The sequence below is a fragment of the Gorilla gorilla genome, chromosome X (genome assembly GCF_029281585.2).
Source record: "Gorilla gorilla gorilla isolate KB3781 chromosome X, NHGRI_mGorGor1-v2.1_pri, whole genome shotgun sequence".
NCBI lineage: Eukaryota > Metazoa > Chordata > Mammalia > Primates > Hominidae > Gorilla > Gorilla gorilla.
The window spans coordinates 46,843,619-46,865,226 of record NC_073247.2 but is presented as its reverse complement, the minus strand read 5'-3'; the positions used below and the strand labels follow the sequence as shown (position 1 = coordinate 46,865,226).

Below are 21,608 nucleotides of genomic sequence, written 5' to 3'. Positions count from 1 at the left end.
TATAAAACACAAAAAAGATGAATTAGAATAATTTTTTAGAAAGTTGAAACAAGATTAGGGACACCATCTGCAGTCACGGATGAGACACAGTATGGTCATGTCACTTACTTGGAATAAGCCAAAATGTTTTCTTAGAAACTAATATACTGAGGAAAAATGTAGCAACATAATCAGGCTCCACAGTACAAAAACCAGACAATTGCTCAAAAGAGACAACCATTCTTCCTGATACTAACAGCTGATTCTTAAAAAGATTTCATTTAAAAAAGATTGCAATGTAATAAGAAAGCCTTTGATAACATCTCCACCAACATCATGATGACCTCCTTAGAATATCTCTATGCAATCTGGTGTTACGGGTAAACGACATCACAACACAGTGAAATTCACTGAACACAATTCTTAATGTGGTTGGGGGAGGGTGTAGTTGATTTCAAGTACTGGGCTTTTGGCTCCTTCTATTTAATCTGTTAAGTAGATTTCAGACCACTCACAGAAACAGATTGCAAGTCTTTCCTGTAATCCTTTACTATCTCTCCATTTGAGCTTTTCAGTTTTATATATAACTAGGTGAACAGTTAGTGAGAAATTGCTCTGCCTGCTTACTGAGAAGCCATGTGCAAAGGTACACAGAAACCTGGCTTTGCAGAGTTGGGTTTTTAATCTTACTTCCTTCGCTTAATAGCTCCATGATCGTGAACAAGTTGTTAAGCCTCTCCATTAATCAATTTTATCCTCCTTAAAACAGATATAACGCCAATTTCAGAGGGTTCCTGTCTTAGTTGGGGTTTCCTCAGAAGCTGTTATTTGGGACGTGACCTCAGGAAATGCCAGTAGGGAAGAGCAAAAGTGAGACAAAGATTAGAAGGACTCCAATGAATGGGGTATTATAAAGGAAGTTACTACTGTGGATACATAAGGCTCAAGGCAGCTAGGGAACTCTGAGAGCCAGTGCAGAACACACATCTCAAAGGTATACTGCTCAGGGGAATGGGAACTGTAATATTTTTCCACCACTTCCTGTCATCCATAGGTTGAGGAAAAATTAACTCACTAGGGCAGCCAGAGGAAATATCCAAGAGTTACAGGTGTTGGTAGCTGGACAATGGCCCAGATAAATACTAGTCGAATATTTGTTGTCCTGAGATAACCTAAAGAATCACACACATCAAGTGCTCAGTAATAACTATTAGGTGTCCCCAGATTCAATCACAACTGTGTATCACCTGTTAAATTACAAGGGCACCATATGCCCTAACTGAAAGTTAAGTTAAAGGTCAGATTCACACCCTCATGTGCAAATTGTGGAGCATAACAAGTATTTATGCTTGAGTGAAGGGCAAGCCACTCCACTAAGTAATTCCCTGTGAATGGTGCCAAAATTCTCCTTAGGAAATAATGGTAAGTTTGTTGTAATGCACAGACCAGTGTGTGCCCAAGGTGCTCAATTTCTTCTCCAAATAGCACAACCACAATAGTATTTAGCATCGGACTATTTTAAGATGGATATAACAAAACACTCATCTTGAGTATTAAAAATATCAGGAATACAGGTAAGCCTTTAGAAACATACTTTTAGGCAACATAGTATAGTTGTCTGAAGAAAAAGTAGTCTGGACACATGAAACATTAAATATGTTTGCTAAAGAAACAGATTCTCAGGTTTTTGGGAAAATTCTAGGTATATACTGTGAGCTTTTCTGCTACCTGTGGTCATGGACTTTTCCACTGTTACTGGCTTAAATCTTCTGAGCTTTGCTTCTCAATTCCAGTTTTCCCCCAACCCATCCATATCTGTCATCCACAAATAATTCTACAGTTAGCGTTCAAAATGTGGGTTATAAAGTACAGGTAATCTTTTGAAAACTCTCATTATCTAAAGGATAAAAGTTGGATTCCTTATGATAGTATTTAAGACTTTTTCAATATCCTAACATATCTCTCCACTCTCTTTTGCCTCTCTCTCTCTCTCTCTGATAGGTAGGTAGATAGATGATAGATAGATAAATAGATATATGATAGATAGATAGTCAGATAGATAGATAGCATTAAAAAGTTTAGCCTAAAACTGCCTCCTTACATATTTTAAGTTCAGCCTAAAGGTTTCTCTGTACATAGAGAACCATAAGCTATATGGAACTGTAAACAGACTGTAGGCCTACTCTTGTGCCAATCATTGAGGTTTGGCCAATCAGAGGTTGCCAAGTGTTCAAACCATGTTCAAATAAGGCAAACTCAGAGCTGTAACCAATCGGCTGTTTTTGTACCTCCCTTCTGTTTTCTGTATGTCACTTTCCTTTTGCTGTCCATAAATCTTACACCACGTGGCTACGCTGGTTTCTGGGCCTACTCTGGCTTAGGAGGCTGCCTGATTCATGAATCATTATTTGCTCAATTAAACTCTGTTAAACTTAATACAGCTAAAATTTTTCTTCTATCACTACACAGACAGAGTTAGAAATATATAAAATATATAAAGATCTTCAAATTCACTACTTTTCCCAAGAAGGCAGCATTTTTAGAATTTCAAACTCACTATCAAACTTCTGGATTGCCCAATTCTCTGTCTTTTCTCCTGCTAATGTCTTGGCTATTTCTATTTTTATTACTTCTCCCAGAAATAATGTCTTTTGATATTCCAAAGATCTTTGGTACTTAATTTCTACTGTATTATCTCTAAGTTTTAGAAATTTGGGTATTTTATTTATGGTCCAGTCATTCAGCAGACAAGCATCAAAAGCCTCTTCTGTCTCATTTGCTCAAGTTACTAATAGATCATGTCTGCAAAGATCTCACAAATATTGTGGGATTAACAAATATTAGCTACAATGAGTGTGACAGATGTTTAAATCAAGCTATGCACAAGTTGCCATGCTATCCATAAGGGGAAGAAATCATTCCAGGATTTGCAGCTAATGAGGAGAGAGAGAGAGAGAGAAATGAGGAATGCAGGATGCAGCATCTGAAAAGCTGTGAGATTCCTCACACCAGCAAGGAACCATTTGGTGAGATGAGTCTTGTTATCAACTTGCCTAAGAATTTTTTTTTAATTCTGTAGAATCTGTAAGAAAATTTACATCTTCTTTTAAAAGACAAAATGAGATTGCCTACTCCTATCATGAAATAATCTAAAGACATTTCCAAATATTTAAATGAGAAGGTATTTGATATGGTTTAGCTTTGTGTCCCCACCACCCAAATTTCATCTTAAATTGTAATCCCCAGGTGTTAAGGGAGGAATCTTGTGGGAACTGATTGGATTATGGGGCGGTTTACCCTATGCTGTTCTGATGAGAGTGAGTGAATTTTCACGAGATCTGATGGTTTTATAAGTGTTTGATATTTCCTCCTACACACTTGATCTCTCTTCCCTGCCGTCATGTAACACGTGCCTGTTTTTTTTCCACCATGATTGTAAGTTTCCTGAGGCCTCCCCAGCCATGAAGAACTGTGAGTCAATTAAACCTCTTTCCTTTATAAATTACCAAGTCTCGGTTATTTCTTTATAGCAGTGCAAAAATGAACTAATATAGTATTAATCTCTGTTTTTAATGAGTATATTTTGCATATATATTAAATATTTTAATTCTTCTCATCAGTCATGTTTTTCTGTAGACCATGTTTTTCTGTAGATCAAATTGTGAGGCTTAGCCACCAAGGACTATAAGCACAAGTAGATACGTAGATAATGCCTAAAAAAGATACCACAAAAGGGAGAAGGATAAGAATATAACAGAAAGGGAGATGCCATCAGCAACAAAGGGGAAAGAGGTTCTTTTTCACATAGGATAGGGAGACAGAGAAAGAGAAATAAGATATTCAAGGTCTGTGAATCTTCCTTTGTCTCATATCTCCTCAGGTTTAAGGAAGAAGGGGGAGAAACAAAGCCTGAACATTTGCCCAAGAGCAAGTGAGTTTACTTAAAAGAGACTGTTTTGAACTGCAAAAGACTGATCAATTTTTAATTGTCAAGCTATGTTTTATTGTTACATAGCAGAAAGAAATGTACAGCAATGTTAGAAAACTAGAAAGTCACACATTATTTTAAAATTTATTTTTAATGTTAAAATCTTAATCCAAATTTGTTTTTATAACATGCTCATAGTTATAAAGTCATTTGGCTGCACCTATCCTGAAAATTTCATTCCCTGGAAAGATCCATTGATACGCCTTGTATGCCGACATTCTAAAAATTCTGTGCCCTACAATTGGTATAAACGTCACAAACACACATTTTTTTGGTGCATATCTAAATTTATGATTTAAATCCCATCCAAACACAATAACTTTTATATTTAATTTTGTCAGCTCCATGTTCCTTTTCCTCCAACAGTTATTTCAAACCACCACTCCACTCTTCAAATTCTCTACTATATCTCTCTTCCTCAGCAGATAAAAATGTAAATATATGACTGCTCCTAATTCCAAAGCCCTTCCACTACCTACCAATTTATTGACATCCATATTTGTTTTATTTTACCCCCACCTAAGGAAGAAATCCTCTCCTGTTCAGCTCTTCCTTTACCTCTGTTCTGATCCCAACCCTCCTAGACCCTTAGTCTATCAGTTAAACCTTACCTCGTTTATATCTTTAACTCCTGTTCAACCCTGGCTTCTCCCTTCTGCTTATACATATGCTCAAGTCTTTTCCATCTTAAAATGCTAATTTCCTTGAGCTTGCAATCAACATTTATTAAACACCACATGCCTCTCCTGATCGCAGCCAAAATTCTTATAAGGGAATTTTACATGAGATGACATTACTTTCTTAATATTTAAAATTATTTCATTCCAAGAAGATGAAGAAATGATGGAAAAGCACCAAAGTGCAACAGGTAAATGACATGTTCAGCTTCAACATTATATAAAAAATTTGCAATGATGATACAATATAATGTTCTTTCAATCAGATTGATGGAGACTAAAGACAGTGTTATTACTCAGGGCTTACACCGTTCTGGAAAATAGGTAATGTCTATATTATACTTCTAATTGCAGCATGAATTGCAAAAGTATAAACATTCTGGAGAGTAAGTTGGTCATTTATATAAAAAACCATAAAATATATAACTTTAACCCAATAATTGCACTAATAATAGTTTTAGTAGAAGTAGTAATAATAGTTGAAAAGATAAATTGGTACTGCTCAATATTAGATTGAAAATGTGTTTCAAAAAACTCAAGCTGTGTTAATTTTTAATTCAGACTCACATTATTTATTTGTTTAATATAAAGTGATCAAACTCTTCAAATAATCTAATTAAAAACATACACCCTCAATATGGCATAAAAAAGGGACAAGGCTGATTGAAGCCAAAATTTATTCCAAATATGTTGTCTCTTTATTAAGAAAATGCAAAAAGGAAACAAAATCACCATATCAGAATTTCTATAAGGTTTTGAGGAATAAGCATTGGCATATTTGAATAATATCATAAGAATCTTACAAATCTACTAATTTACATATTTGGGTTTATAGATCAAATTGGAAGAACTTGATTTGTTATATAGTTATCTAATTCTGATTCTGTACCATTATGAGCTGTGATTTCAGCCAAAATACTGCGTCTCTCAAATCTTGTTTTCTCTTTTATAAGATAATTTTCTTTACAGATTTCTAAAGTATCCATTTGTTCTAAAATGTTTTGATTCTATGATAAAATAAGTCTGATAAATACCTATAAAATAACATGTAAAATATAAGAAAAACAACTTACTTGTCAGTATTATATCAATGAGGACATCTTCCGTTGTGGGATTTTTGAAAGGTATAACAATAGTTGACTGAAGACCAATGCGTGTGGTTATTCTTTCCGTGTCTAGAGGCTGGGGAAATAGTCCTACTCCAGATAAGTAGAATTTCCATTCTGTAAACTGTTTGAAGATAAGTATTCGTAACTTATGTGTCCTAACTGCATATACTTTATTTGCAATACTTAATAAGTATAATGCATATAAAAATTTGGAAAGATAAGAAAAGTTTTGTTGTTAAAAAGCATTGTTTTATTTTTCCTTTCTTTTCCAAATTCCTTTTAATTTTATGGAAAAATAATTCTATGTATTTTTACTTTGAGGCAGAAGAGGGCAAAAGTGCAATATTCAAATATCAAACATATTTCAATGCACATAAAGTTATTATAGCAACATAAAAGAGAAAGTTTAATGGAAAACCTGGCACTTCTGTTCAAGTTGTTTTTTTTTTTTTAACAAACTTGATACCAAACACTGCATGTAGTTTCCAAACTCTTTGGGTGAATTTCAAATGAAATTCAGATAGCTGCCACATTAAGGCAAAGAAGATGAGGCACAGATTGAAGCTCCAATAAAAGGAAGTATGTACAATTGCATGCCATATTATTTATCTCCATCATCGAGTCCAGTGCATTATCTGTTATCACATGATATGGATAAATGAATCAAAAATTATGTGAAGGAGATTGAATGTGGCTATTATTTTTATCTAAGTTTCATTAGCATGTAAAGCTCTGTTTGAAAATCTCTTTGTATTTTAGGATAAAAGTCCCTTCAGAGTACAGTACACTGTGACTCAGTTCCAGGGTCTCTTAAACTTCTGCAACAAACACTTTGCTAATGTTGCAGATGAATAAAGGGATCACAAACAATGTCCTACTTTATAATCTCTCAAACTATATAGACGTTTCCAAGCTTAAATTCTGATAAAAAGATGGAAACTTGCTTGAAGATTACTTCAAATAAGGAGAAGTAGTGAAAGAAAACTCATAAAAATCCTGCCTCCTTAGTAGAGAGAATTAAAGGCATATTTCATCTGGATATTATCTTCAAATGACTATACTACTATTAGTCACAGATTTGACTAGCATAATACAAATTAACTATATTTTCAATAATAATGTCCTAACTTGATTCACAAAATTGACTGTTTAAAGTCAAGCATCAGAGTTCAATTAAATTAAAAAGTGGTTTAAGTAAATTATTTACTATTTGGATATTTTATAAAAGAAATCTTAAATGGGAGAACTCGTGTTACTTTAAACCATTGTAAATGAGCCAAGTGACAAAAAGAAGGTCATGGTTTCATGTTTTCTCAAGTCGCATAGAGTACTGGAGTTTCTATGTTAAACCACATCCCACGATTATTGAACACTGACATCCAACACTTTTCCTAGCATTGATTAAATTATTCACTTGGGTTCAGAATGGCAAATTAAAAAGTAACCCAGCAAACATATGCACTCAACAACTAATATATTCAGCCCATATTTTTCTCAATCTTCTTCTAAAGGAGAGACATTAAAACTTTTAAAGATACAATTTTGATATTTCTGAAAGAGAAAACAAGTGGATATAAAGGATAGCAAATCTAGTTTGCACACTGAGCTCCAGAGAATTAAAACTTGTTAAGAAGAATCAGAACTTTCCATAGGCACAGGCTACAAAGATCACAGACTCACACTGGATTGTAAAACCACTGATTTTATAACTTCTTCCTTAATTTTTGCTATTCTGACCTTTAGATGAAACAAATCATACAATCAAATATGAATGAAATAAACAAGGCACCTATCTGAAAATAAAAAGGAAGCATCTGAAAACCAAGAAAGAAAATCTCAGAACATAATCTTTGAAACCAAAGAGAAGTTATAATTTACCACATTTGCTGCTTACTACTGCTCCTCTTATTCTGTTATGTAGTAACGTAATTTAATTTAGAGACTCTGGTTGCATAAAATATAAGTTTATGATATTTGCAGTTGTGATGTCCTGACCAAATTAATCACAGGATTCAAAATCTGCACAAACAATTTGAACTTAACCCAAACCCTAATCATAACTGAATGGTTAGATTGTTTACATTGCAGAGTTTTTCACATGAATTGAAACCAGAAACAAATGAAGCAGATAATGAACCATAGCCATTTCCCTCAATCCAGCAAAGAGGAACCATCAGAAATAAAGTTTACCCTATAAGAACAGCCATTAGTTGACTTTAGATTCATCAGCTAATCAGCTGTGTGTGTCAGTTTAGATAGATTTAATCAGTTAAATCAAGAGAGGGATGGAAATCTATATGGCTATTTCCCTAATGGTAAATGTTATTCCAAACTCAGACTTAGAAAAATAAACTCTAAAGTTTATTTTAAAAAATATTTTCTTTAGATGCCTGTTCATACATAATGCATACCACATTTTCAAAAGTTCATTCAATTAATACTTTATGATGAACTTGTTTTTCTTGCAAAAGATGTCAACTGGATGAATTAAATAAAAGAGGAAGACCTAAATGATTCAATGATAAATATGGCAAGAAAAATCACAAAGGTTACAGCAATATATTGAGAAGGTTGAGGAGGTCTAGACCTGATAGCTGAAAGCATGAATTATTGATTGAAGTCTAATCATGGCTGAATCCTTATAGATTTGCTACAAGTTGGAAGGAGATACTCAGAGTGACTGAAATTAACCATCAGTGTTCAACTGACTCATAGAAGGTTTGAATTGATAATATTTTCTTGTTTGAGCCTTTTTGTGTTTGATAAAGAATTTAACATTCAACTTCTAGGCTAGGATTTTTTAAAGCTATTAAGATACAGAACTGATTATCTCCCTGCTGAGTTCTAACACTGTCCTTGAATAGATATGCTTTCCACCAGAAATGCAAGCAAAAAAATTGCCCCCAATAATTATGATGAAGGGGTTCTAATCCTGCTATGCAGCAATCGCTTAAAAGAACAGCCTTGTTAAAATTACTTGTCTGAAAGAAAATAATCTCCATTATGTATTTCCTTCTGTGTGAGAAGGATTACTGTTTGTCTCCTTTAATATTTTTGAAAAAGAAGCATATTTCTATAGCATTTGTCTCAGGTAAAGTGTTAGTCATTACCATATTTAGACAAGTTAACAGCCTCAAAACAAATTTTCTAAAAATAAATTACAGATTTTTTGGAAATGAAGATACTTCAGTTACCCATAGGCCCTGTACTGACATGGAGACCCCTGTATTATATTGGATTCCACTGCTCCTCAGATGTCAGGGTTTTGTAAGCTCCTTGATGTCTTCTAATATATAAAGTACATTCCTCCATTTGCATTCCTCCCCATGAACATTTGAAGAAGTAAAAATAATATAAATGGTAAAATTTTACATAAAATTTTAATTGGTAGTAAGAGAGTTAACAATCACTTGGCTAACTAAGTAGCTGTGAAAAGTAGACATGAAGATGAGTTGAAACCAGATTATCCTGGATTCAGGTCACACCTCAACCTTTTACTGGCTGCCTGATTTTAATTTCTCTGTGTCTCAGATTCCTGATGCATAAAGTAGGATTGATAACAGTACTTCCATTATAGGACTATGTTGAGAATGAATTGGGATAATTCTTAGAATGATACGGGACATATTTAGAGATTGTCAAAAGCGAAAAACTATTGTTTTTAAAAATTAATATTTAGGAACACTGTTCAGATGAAATGCAGTGGAAAAATAACAAATATTTACAAATTGCACTCTATATTTTATATTTAAGTTTATGGAAAGTTGAGTAGTAAAACTCAAGTCAGAAAATTAACATAAATGCCAGTGATTTGACGTGTACATTGAAATATCTGTGTTTTAAATCTGGGTATATATTTCTCTTTATTCCACTGATCTATGTATCTAAAAATACCTTCTTCAGATGTCTGCATGTACATAATGCATATTTTATTTTACAAAAATCATTTAATTAACTTATAATTAACTTGTTTTACTTGCAAAATATAATTGGGTGAATGATGAATTATATTTCTTTATATATTGATTTAAAATTTAATTAACTTGGTTTGGTCCAAGAATACTCTATCATACCTGAGTACAGTAGAAGTTGATGCAAGCTTGATGATCAGCTCTTCCAAGTGCAGAAGGATAAAAGAGAACAGGTAATTCTGTGGTGGAGTGAGGAGATATGATCAGCTGTGTAAACGGAAAAAGCAAAGGGGGAACAAAAATTAATACCCAATTGGCTTGAGTTGGTATCTTTGTGTACTAGGTATATGCAGGGTTGATGTTTGTGTGATTAATGTGTTGTCTTGCACACATTATCTGTTCTCAGTATGCCTGCTCCTTGAATATTGTTCAAAGGGCCCATGTTAAACCGTGTTTGGGGGTGATCACATCATGTTCTTATCCAAGATAATCACCACTTGGAGGACTCATTCTGTACAAGGAAGTCAGGGTTAATTTTTAAAGCTCAGTTCGAACCTTCAATAAAAGACATATACACTTTATGTAAGATCCCATAGCATATTGCCCATCCCAAGGTACATGTCAAACCACCAGTAACTTAATTTGTTACTTTTGTTCATTTCAAAAGAAATGAACTGTTTCTAAGCATGCTTCTTTAATGTGCAAGGAAATTTTCCTCTTCCTCCTACACATTCAAGGTGTGACCTGCTAGGATAACTTGAGTCTGTACACTATTAGTTTACGTTACTTCTTTAGAGACTGTGAAAGAAGCCAGTGACTCCATCACAATATAATAAGGGCTTGAGTATATTATGTAATCAAAATGCTACACTGGAAATAATTTAATTTGAAGATAAACACAAAATGATAGCATGAGTGGCACATGTATGAAAAGGAAGTCTATTATTTTACACTAATATATTTTGCCAGAAAAACTTTGAAAAGGCAAAATTACAATTAAGCAGTATCTTTCAATCCTTCTTGAATACAGCAGTTGATGCCCAATAAACTGTGATAATTATTTATGAAATGCAAATGCAAACTAAATTTTATATTTAGAACAGAGTCACCTGTTTATTACACAATTGTAGTTTATCTACATCTAATATTTTTATCTCAGGCTGGCTTGCTCTCTGATATCTTGAATGTTTCAGGATTATCAGTTAATATACACTTTAGGATTATTAATTAATTTCACTGTCAGACTTAGCAAAAATAATAAGTAAAATTGCATTTTATATAGTGTTTCAACTTAGAAAATTTGGAAAAATAGTTTATTCTCTCCATGGATATAAATAGATGGATATTTCTCTCTATATATTTTTCATTTATTATCATTACAATTAATGTGTGCTCCTATTTGTTTTCTAAAATGTGATAGTATTTTTCTCGTAAATAGCTTTTTGAGTTGTTTTCTAATATTAGAGTTAATTGCATATTCAGTGCTCAATAATGTTTGATAAATGAATAGAAGAATTAATGGACTAGAAAGCCATGGTTGGAAATGTTAAAACAGAGTTTATATTCTTGATTATGTAATGTAACTTTGGATGTGCAAAATATTACATTTATTTTCCCTTGGACCACAGATTAGACTGTTCTCTAAAAGTAGAGATATAAAGGATACAAAAACACCACTTTCTAATGAGGAATTTCAGTAATATATAAATTATATCCTGAATATCAGACTTCATATAATTTATGGAAAAATGTGGTATTGAATGATATAATAATGTGTGTACACTTTAATATACGCTTTCTAAGATTAAAGCATATACACCAATTTTAGCAATATAGTAATTAGTGATTTCTAATTTGACATATTATGATAGCTAAGAACTACTTTTATATCATTACATAAGTTGGCAACCAGTAACTGACAAGAGACAGATGTTAAGATATAAATAAATAAATCAAAGTGTAGATTTGTTAAACAATTGTTAAACAACAAATAGTAAAAGCCTTTATTTAAATACTATATCTACTAGCAGGGCTTCATGATATACTTTGAAGTCCCTTGATAAAAACAGTCTATTGTAATTATCATTTTGATGGTTACCTGAAAGTATGACACTCACTGCAAATAAATGGTGTCCTATGCTTTAGAAACAGAGATAGTCATGCTAAACCTTAGGATCTTATTTTGTAACTTGCAGGAAGGAGAAGAGTGATTTAGTATCATTGACTGGACCTAGCCTCTGCCAGGATCTAAGAATGAGAAAGTTGGGCGGAGAAAGAAGCAGAGAGGGCTAGAGTTGTCAGCATTGTCTCAAAGTGTGTGTCTGTGTCAGGGGTGAGGAATGGGGGATGGGCAAGAACTCAGGAAAGGCTAGAAAACAACTGGTCCCTTGGAACCCTGGTAACATATAATGACAATAGAGTTAATAATCATAATACTGGAAACTATCACAAAAACTGATTACTAAAATGGTGAGAAAGAAAACGCAACCAATTTATTAGAATGAAGTAATCATGAGCATGACTCTACCATATATAATTTTAAAAATTTATATTAACATGATATTGTTTTGTCGATAAATTAAAATTCAAGGGGAGAAGTATATAAAAGAAAATCCTTTTTTTTTTTTTTTAATTACTTTTGGAGACAGAGTCTCGCTCTATCGCCGAGGATGGAGGGCAGTGGCACGATCTCAGCTCACTGCAACCGCTGCAACCGGGGTTCAAGTGATTCTCATTCCTCAGCCTCCCGAGTAGCTGGGATTTCAGGCACGTGACACCACGTCTGGCTAATTTTTGTATTTTTAGTAGAGACAGGGTTTCGCCATGTTGGCCAGGCTGGTCTCAAACTCCTGGCCTCAAGTGATCTGTCCGCCTCAGCCTCCCAAAGTGCTGGGATTACAGGCATGAGCCACCCCGCTGGGCCTATAAAATTCAATTCTTAAATTTTAGAAATTTAAATCCTTAGTAATAATTCAAGTGATAATACTCCACCAGTGTCCCAAAATCAGAATTGGAAAATGATCTAGCAGCAGTAAATTTCACGGCTCTCTGAACTTACTTACTTGTGATTTTCTGTTAATATCCAGGACAAAATTTTCAGGATTACTGTTTGTTGCTTGCAATTTTAAGGTTTCATGCGTACAATTAACTAAAGGAATGATCTGAGTGACATGCCTAGGAGAAAAAAAAAAGCTAGTAAATTTGCTGGTATTCATAAACTTATTTAGTGTTAATTCCATAAACTTGATGACCCCTAGGATTAACATATGTCACCCCATAAGATATATTGAAGTCTTAATTCCTAGTACTTCAGAATGTGATATTATCTGGAAATAGAGTCACTGCATATGTAACTAGTTAAGATAACATCTTACTGGAGTAAGACAGGCCCTTAATCCAGTATGACTGGTGTCTTTGTAAATAGAATCATGTGAAGATACACAGAAGATGGCCATATAACAGTGGAAGTAGAGATTAGAGTGATGTATCTCAAGTCACAGAAAGCCAAACGTTGCTGGCAAGCAGAAGAAGCTAAAAAAGACCAGGCACAGTGGCTCATGCCTGTAATCCCAGTGCTTTGGGAAGCTGAGTCTGGAGGGTCACTTGAGGCCAGGAGTTTAAGACAAGCCTGAGCAATACAGTAAGAACCTGTCTCTACAAAAAATTTAAAAAATAGCCAGGCATGGTGGCTTGCCTGTAGTCCTACATACTTGGGAGGCTGAGGCAAGAGGATCGCTCTAGCCCAGGTGTTTGAGGCTGCAGTGAGCCATGATCGCACCACTGCGCTCCAGCCTCAGTGACAGAGCAAGACCCTGTCTCTAAAACAGAAAAAAAGAAGAAGAAGTAGAAGCTAAAAGAGGCAAGGAATTATCCCTTACAGGTTTCAGAAGGAGCATGGTCATGGTGAACCCTTGATTTTAAACTTCTAGCCTCAGAACTGTGAGACAATACATTTTTGTGGTCTTAAGCCACCCAGTTTATGATGCCTGTAATGGCAACCCTAGGAAGCTAATATAATGACTTCTTTTAGTTTCAAACTCAAAATAATTATGTATGAACTAATGACATTTTAATCCTTGGTTCTCTATTTTTGAGACCTAATGTTATCCCCTATTAGATATTAGAATATATTCCAGTTTTAGGAATAATGTTTACTTATTGTTTTATAATGCTAAATCCAGCCAAAAAAGCTAACACAGTCTAGTCGTAATAACAGAGTAATAAATGCACGAAGTTTTCATTGAGAACATTAACAAGATCCAAATTGATGATGAATAAATGCCCAAAATATGTGACTATTTATGCTCTAAACAAATAATAAATGAGTGTTCATAATTCTCAACTATCAATTCTAATGGTTTTTAATGTACAGCATCCAGCTTGTCATCTTCATTCTTTCTGTAATGTTAAAGTATAACATAATAACATAATTTTATCTATGTACAGTTTTTCATATCTCTTTACTGTTTCTTGCTTACAATATAGAGTAATTAAGATTAAAATATTTAGGTAGCAAATCTGTAATAAAAAGAATGGAATCATCACCATACATATATTGTTTTTCACAATGTCATGGCCCTGTGACAGAGGAAAATTAGGTAATATGTGCTGAGCAGAATTCAGTTCATAAATTCAAATTATATAATTCAAATAAAGCACCATTTTCTTGTTTTTATATAAAGTATATGTATAAAATGATTCACCTTAAAAAGAACATTATATGTCAGTTTTGTGATTCTAGACTACAAATTTAACAAGTCTCTGTAAATCATGAATTTGTTCTTTCACCAGGGACATATGAAGAAATTCAATGAAAATAACCAAAACTTCATTAATTATAGTGAATAAAATACACTAAAAATCATGACAGATTTCCCATCATTTTTTGGTAAGCATCTGCTTCGTATATTACCAATTTCCCAAGTTTTCTCATACGCAATACCTTAGAAAAATAGGAATAAAATATTTTCATACTAGATATCTATGCTACTGTAAGAAAAAAAATTTCAAATGTCATTGTTTTGGCTAAAGAGCTGGTACTGGAAGAATGCAACACTCTTTTGATGTGATAAGGGAGAGAAATTAGTTAAAAGGCACTAATTTGCTCACTACGGTGTATACTCTTTAAAAGTAGGGATTATGCCTTGTTTACCCCTATTTACCAGCACCAAACTTGATAAATAGTAGGAACTCAACTACCTAAATAAGAATGGTCATATCTCAAGGGATCACGGCATTAACCCACTGACCAAATGTTCACAGTTGTTCATTGCTTACCTCTGCTTCACCTTGAGGAAAGTTTGCCAGGTTTCTCTCCTTCCCACCAGCCCCTGAACTCTGCCTGTCCCTAAGCCTAAACAAGCATGCAGACACACAAAGTAACATGACCCTTTCTCAGCTTCTCCTGGGAATTAGCTGACCACAGTAAAACCCTTTTCCTGTTAGACATCACTGGCCATTTTCCCTTGCTTGTCCAGCTTTCCCTCCAGAGATTCTGTCTATATCTGCTTGACCTTCCTTTACTTTATAAAAGACGAACTTTTTTCTGTTTGATTTTGTAAACCCTTGTAGACTTCTAAGATGGGAGTCTTTCCCTATTGCAATGGTCCCTTTTTATCCCTTGTAATAATCCTTTTGAATAAAACTCTTTCCTTGCTAAGTCCTGATTTGTTTTTATTTGACAAGTTTTCCACAGGGTAGTTTACATATCAAACCTTCCCTAGGGGAAAAAAATCAATGACTAAAGATATATTTATTCTTTATTTTAGAAACTGAATGCATTATAACAACACTGTAATAGATTAACTATTTTTCTTGCAAGCAATAACTTTATCTATTAAGTAGAACTTACTTGCCAAGGTCGCACTGTATTTCTGGCATTGTGGTTGGTTTTGGTAATTCAATAGTTAACTTCAGTAAATACCAGAACTCTTCAGCCATTTCAGGCTGAAAAATAATGCTGGTGGAGAGAAATACACAAAATTTTGTCAGCAGTTTTAGTTTGTGTAATAAATTGGGCAGAAGTATACCCCAAACTAGTATAAATGGTTTTAAATACAACATTTGACAACTACTCTGTAACACATACTACTCTTTTTGTAGATGTATTTTTAATTCTTCATTTTTGGTTGAGAAAATCACTTCATTATTCAAGAAAAGCAGTGTTGTTGTCATTAATATCTGTTTAATAAATGCCTGTTGGATCAATAAAAATGTTTAAACGTGAGTATTTTAAATATCTTGCAGAAGGTGGAACAGTAAAAGCCCTGCTTTTTAACTGTGACTAAGTCAAATTTAGTTTCAGTTGAATGCATGTGCATTTTCATGTGAATGCTATCAAGTGACATATAGCTCTAGAGAACTTCCTTTATGATCAGCACATCCTCAACTCCCAGGGAAGCAGAGCTTGTGACAGTCTAAGCAAGTATAACTGGGGGCCGGGCGTGGTGGCTCATGCCTGTAATCCCAGCACTTTGGGAGGCCGAGGCAGGTGAATCACGAGGTCAGGAGTTCGAGACCAGCCTGGCCAATATGGTGGAACCCCCGTCTCCATTAAAACACAGAAAATTAGCTGGGTGTAGTGGCGGTCACCTGTAATCCCGGCTATTTGGGAGGCTGAGGCAGGAGAATCGCTTGAATCTGGGAGGCAGAGGTTGCAGTGAGCTGAGATCACGCCACTGCACTCCAGCCTGGGCGACAGAGTGAGACTGTCTCAAACAAAAAAAAAAGTATAACTGGGATGGTATCTCAGCTCTGTCATCTTTTATTTGTGCAGTCTTGAAAAAGTCACTTAACTTTTTGAGCTTCAATTTTCTCATTTATAAAATAGGAGGAATCAATCTTACCTCTTACAGTTACTATGAGAATTTTATGTTTATGTATGTAAAATACACGCCCCAATGATGATAACAGAGTAGGCAGACAGTAAGTATTAGCCAAAAATTTTTTTAATGTATGCTGATAAAGAAAATTCAAGATTCAGTATATGTTCACAAAGCTTGTGCAGTCATATTGGGGCAAAAAGACCAGCCCATATTTCTAATAATAATTTTTTCAGAATAGTATCTTTCATGTTATACTCTTACTTTCATGCTTCACAGAATAATAATTTTTGTCCTTTAAAATTTCACAGATGTATTCATTTATTTACTGACTCATTAAAATAACAATTACTGGTTTCTATTGTAGGATACTGTACTTGAAGCACCAATAAGAGTTATTCTGAAGGATGTTACATTAAATAAAATATGCCAGGCACAGAAAGACAAATTTCACTTATATGTAGAATTTTAAAAAATTGAACTCAGAAGCAGAAAGTATAATGATTATTGTTACCAGGCGCTGGGAGGTGGAGGGGACACAAACTTTGGGGAGAGACTGGTCAACGGATGCAAAATTTCAGTTAGCAGAAATAAGTTCAAGATATGTATTGTAGGACATTATGACTGTAATTAATTACTTTAATTCCTTTATGTCCTCCAAGTGAATTATTTGTATTTAAGAAGAAAAATATATAAGTTAATTTTCATCAAGAAAATTGAAAATTTAATCCCTAGTCCTCATGCAATTGTTTTCATTTGTTCAGTTTTTGCATCCATAAAGATTTACTTAGTAAAAAGTGAAGTGAAAGGGGATAAAAGGAGAAATGTAGAAATTATTTAATTTGATATTCTGATAAATACTATTTTTGCACTGAAGCAAGCAAAAGCTAACTCTAAGTCAGTACATTTTTTCAGGGACTAGTATTAAACAAAGTTAAAACTATGAGCAAGTGTAATTTTAATGATTATAGTATAAGAAAAAATAAATTTTAAACGTTAATTTCTAAGGATCAACAATGAAATATAATGCCACACTCAAACCATACCTTTCATCGCTGTAGCCTGTAGTTGCTGGAGAATACCATACAATATATTTGGTGCACTGTAGTGGACTCAGGATAATTTCATTATCCCCATTAAGGGCAGCACTCGTTAACTGCACCTCTAAGTGAAGACCTCTATCTTTTGGATTAGAGAGAGGTATTTCAATGCAAGTGCTGTCCTAGAATTATACAACAAATATGTAATCAACTTTCAGTGTCAGCATGGAGTCATTATACTATGAAAGGAAATGTAAAGGAAATTATTACATAATATAAGGCCATTTGTTTTATTTTTTTTACCTTGATACACTATTGAATATATCTCACTAGCTTTGAATCTCTTATATGTTTTCTTTCATTAGCCTTGATAAATTGTAACCTTATTTTTTTTCAACAGCAAATACCACACAGAGATCCATGTAACTAAATGGATGAAAACTATTTGTAAAATTACATTTAAAATATATTTTTCACTGGTATCATTATTTTTATGAGGTCCATTTTTCAGTGTTTACTCTAGGAATGGTACTCAAACTTTATTGCACATAAGAATCACCAGCAGAGTCTGCTAAAAGAGAGATTTTTACCCACCTCTCCCCCACAGCCTTTCTTCATCCCAGAGATTCAGTAGCTCTGGGATGGGGTCTGAAATTTATATTTCTAAAAAGTTTCCACATGATGCTGCTGCTGCTGCTGATCCAAAGGAAACACTTAAAGTAGCAACGTATCTTAGCATCAAGTAGCAGGGACAATCTAAACTAAAAAGTCAAATTATGTTGATGATACATCTTTCTGTTTAGATTTCTTCCTTCTGTTCTTGTTCGTCCTGTCCTTCCCCCAGGGTACATTGTCTTAGCCCTGGAAGGCACTCTTTAAGTTCTAAGATATTTCCTGATCCTCATACTGACCCATCCTGGCTAATGACTTATAAAGCATCCCATTTCAGCCATGATCTCCACTACGTCAAAAGCTATAACTGAAGCAAATGTAGTACAGATAATTAGTAGACAGGACACATCTCAATCTTAACAAATTCCAGTTGCCTAAATGTTTTAACCTAAAGAAATGGAGAAGGTTGAGCATTTCAATTATAAATCAAAGCTTGGTAATAAACGTACTTTAGAACATGGAGCTGTTATGAAATTTATCAAATCATGTTACAGGGGTGACAAAAAATTCTTTCTAAGCTTCTGGGAACATATCTTCAAGGTAGATATTACAGCTTTGTCTATGGCTGTTTCAGAGGACCTAGCTCAGAATATTTGCCTGATCACCTCTAATAAATAAATGAGTTCGAAGGATGCTACATTTTAGAGGAATGGAAACAACATTTAGTGTGGTGAACAACATCTGGTGAAGAAAGATGGAAACTAAGAATATATACAAATTAACAATTAGATTAGAGCAGATATCACTTATTAGAAATCAGTGTTGATTATAAATGCAATGAAAAATAGTCTTCTACAATGGTTTCAGGAGACATTAGAATTATGAATTCTTAAAATAAGCGGGCATTTAAACTTCTACAGCAAAATATTCAATGCTCATAATTATAAAGAAGGAAAAATAAAAGTGTAAAATGTAAAATACTGAACAGTGACTAATTTCCTGGGTAACCTGGCATATTTTATAAAGTTGATAGAGGACTTGGCCTCTAAATAACTTCCAATGGTCAAAAATAACAACAACTAGAAAAAAGGGTATGCCAAGGTAACACATACTATCAATCCAATATGAGCCTAGAGATTTTACTCAGGGCATAAGACAGAAGATGGAAATGACACATTTGGCCTAGACATTTGTCCTGGTCTACCACTCAGAAATTATTCAGAGAAGATCAGTGTCCGTTCAACAGAATGCTATAGCCTGTCATAGAAGTAAAAATGCTAGAATCTAAACCACTGAGTTTCAAAATGTTTTAACCACAACCCACAATAATTTGTTTTATATCACAATATGGTTCACATACGCATATCACAAAAGTTTTACAAAACAATCCCTGCATTTACCACATGTAATATTTTCTGATACTTTCTACTACCTTTTATTCTATTCTATTATTTCCCACTCACATGTTGAGCCACTCACATGTTGTGACCTACACATTAAATTTAGATTTAGACTCTGGTCTAAAGAGGAATAAATATTGGAATATAGAACTACTTGAAGTCTTATTACATATATAAGTCTTGAAAACAAAATGAAACAAAATCACATTAAACCTACTATTTTCTCTGTAAACTACAACCTATCTAACAAGACCATGCTCTCGTGGTACAAAAGTGTCATAATATTCTACAGTTGGCCAGATCTTAAGAGTGGGAAATACAGATGGTGTCTATGGAGTACTTAAATCACAGCTCCTCCTTGGCATCCTTGCAATATCCATGGCAAATACTATTAACTGATCATTTCACTCTTATTCAGTAGATCTGGACACATCCTCAAAATCCTTTACAGAGCAGCCTTCCAGAGAGCAATTGTTGAATGCTTAGCGCTACCAGTACTGCAATCTCTTGAAAATCTCTGGAATCAAATTATTTGGAGTTTTGAAAATAGCAAGACTCAATAGAAATAAATGTTTCACTATAGTCAAAAGCTTTAAGTTTCTAATTAACTGTACTATATTTCTAGGATGGTAGAAAGTATCTCAAATGTAACTATAATATTACAAAAATAATTTCTAAATTACATTACTGTTTGGATATTATTTTCTTCTAGGTTTAAACAGAAAAAAATCTTAAATGACACCTTTAACATAATGAATAATTTGTATTTTAAATATCCACCTGCCAAAAATATCTTCAAAATTTTAGGGAAGATTACTTTTCTAAATATCAATATTTCTTAAGGTTGTAAAATTACATTTTTAAAGTATTTGATATGTTCACTAAGTTAAAGAGAAGAAACTTATGTTATCCGTCATTTTATAAGACGATCAAAATTCATGTTTATTCTTGAAACAACTTTCTTAGGTTATCTATATGATTACTGAAATGCATAACCATTTTGGGAAAATAACATACAAAATAAAACATTAAGATTATATTTAAAACAAGATTAATTGTTTTGGCTAAGTTATCCTGTCACCTCCCATTCCATTTTATTTTATAAAGAACTCTTACTAAATGAGAAGCACACAGTCCACTGAATTCTGTGAATACTCTATAAAAACGTTTGAAATACTTGGTTGGTGTCTGTTTTGCAAATGGCATATTCCTCCACTTTCATGAGTAGGCTTTTAAAGTTAATTTGTGTTCAGAATTAAACATAAATCAGTTTTGACTGATTTTTTCTTGAAACTCAAGTAAAACAGTAATGGCTGAACACTACATGATGACTTCTAAAGCCTTCTTTCATCTTCACATGCACTCTTTTAGGTTTAATGATGGAAAGCATTCTTTTATAAGGTATCCCAATATTTTTTCTGGCTTGTACTTAGGAATATTGTAGCAAACATAATGGCTGTTTAAAGAAATTGCTTCCATTTCTCAGACTCCTTTGTAAGAGGACTAAACAATGCATATTTAAGCCCGTGAAATACAAGCAAAAATTGTAAAACAGAAAAGACATTCACAAGATGCTGAAATTGAAAATAATTAAAACATGTAACCACTCATGTAGAAGTGGAATACTCTTTTAAAATATATAAAAACAGTTGTATTGAATTTTGCAAATTATAAAGCTTTTCAGAGGAAGTTTGAATACCTACACACTTTTAAAACAAATATTAGATATTTTCAGCATTTATATATATATTTATACACATACCTATTTATTTATTTTTTATTTTCATTTTTATTTTATTTTTTAGATGGAGTCTCGCTCTGTCGCCCAGGTTGGAGTGCAGTGGCACGATCTCGGCTCACTGCAAGCTCCGCCTCCTGGGTTCAGGCCATTCTCCTGCCTCAGCCTCCGGAGCAGCTGGGACTACAGGCGCCTGCCACCACGCCTGGCTAATTTTTTTTGTATTTTTAGTAGAGACGGGGTTTCACCGTGTTAGCCAGGATGGTCTCGACCTCCTGACCCCTGATCGGCCTGCCTCGGCCTCCCAAACTGCTGGCTCCCAGTGCCAGAAGA

The 21,608-nt window shown here is 33.8% G+C and overlaps 1 protein-coding gene across 1 annotated transcript in view; it reads right to left on the bottom strand.

Moving 5' to 3' along the window:
- CFAP47 (cilia and flagella associated protein 47) overlaps window positions 1-21,608 on the bottom strand; it is a 469,679-nt gene that overhangs the window by 74,551 nt on the left and 373,520 nt on the right. Inside the window, exons 52-56 of the mRNA XM_019019001.4 lie at window positions 17,532-17,707; window positions 15,516-15,623; window positions 12,727-12,838; window positions 9,827-9,931; window positions 5,718-5,874 (exon numbers count right to left, since the gene is read on the bottom strand). Coding sequence (XP_018874546.3) covers window positions 5,718-5,874; window positions 9,827-9,931; window positions 12,727-12,838; window positions 15,516-15,623; window positions 17,532-17,707 — 658 coding nt within the window. The remainder of the gene's footprint in view (window positions 1-5,717; window positions 5,875-9,826; window positions 9,932-12,726; window positions 12,839-15,515; window positions 15,624-17,531; window positions 17,708-21,608) is intronic.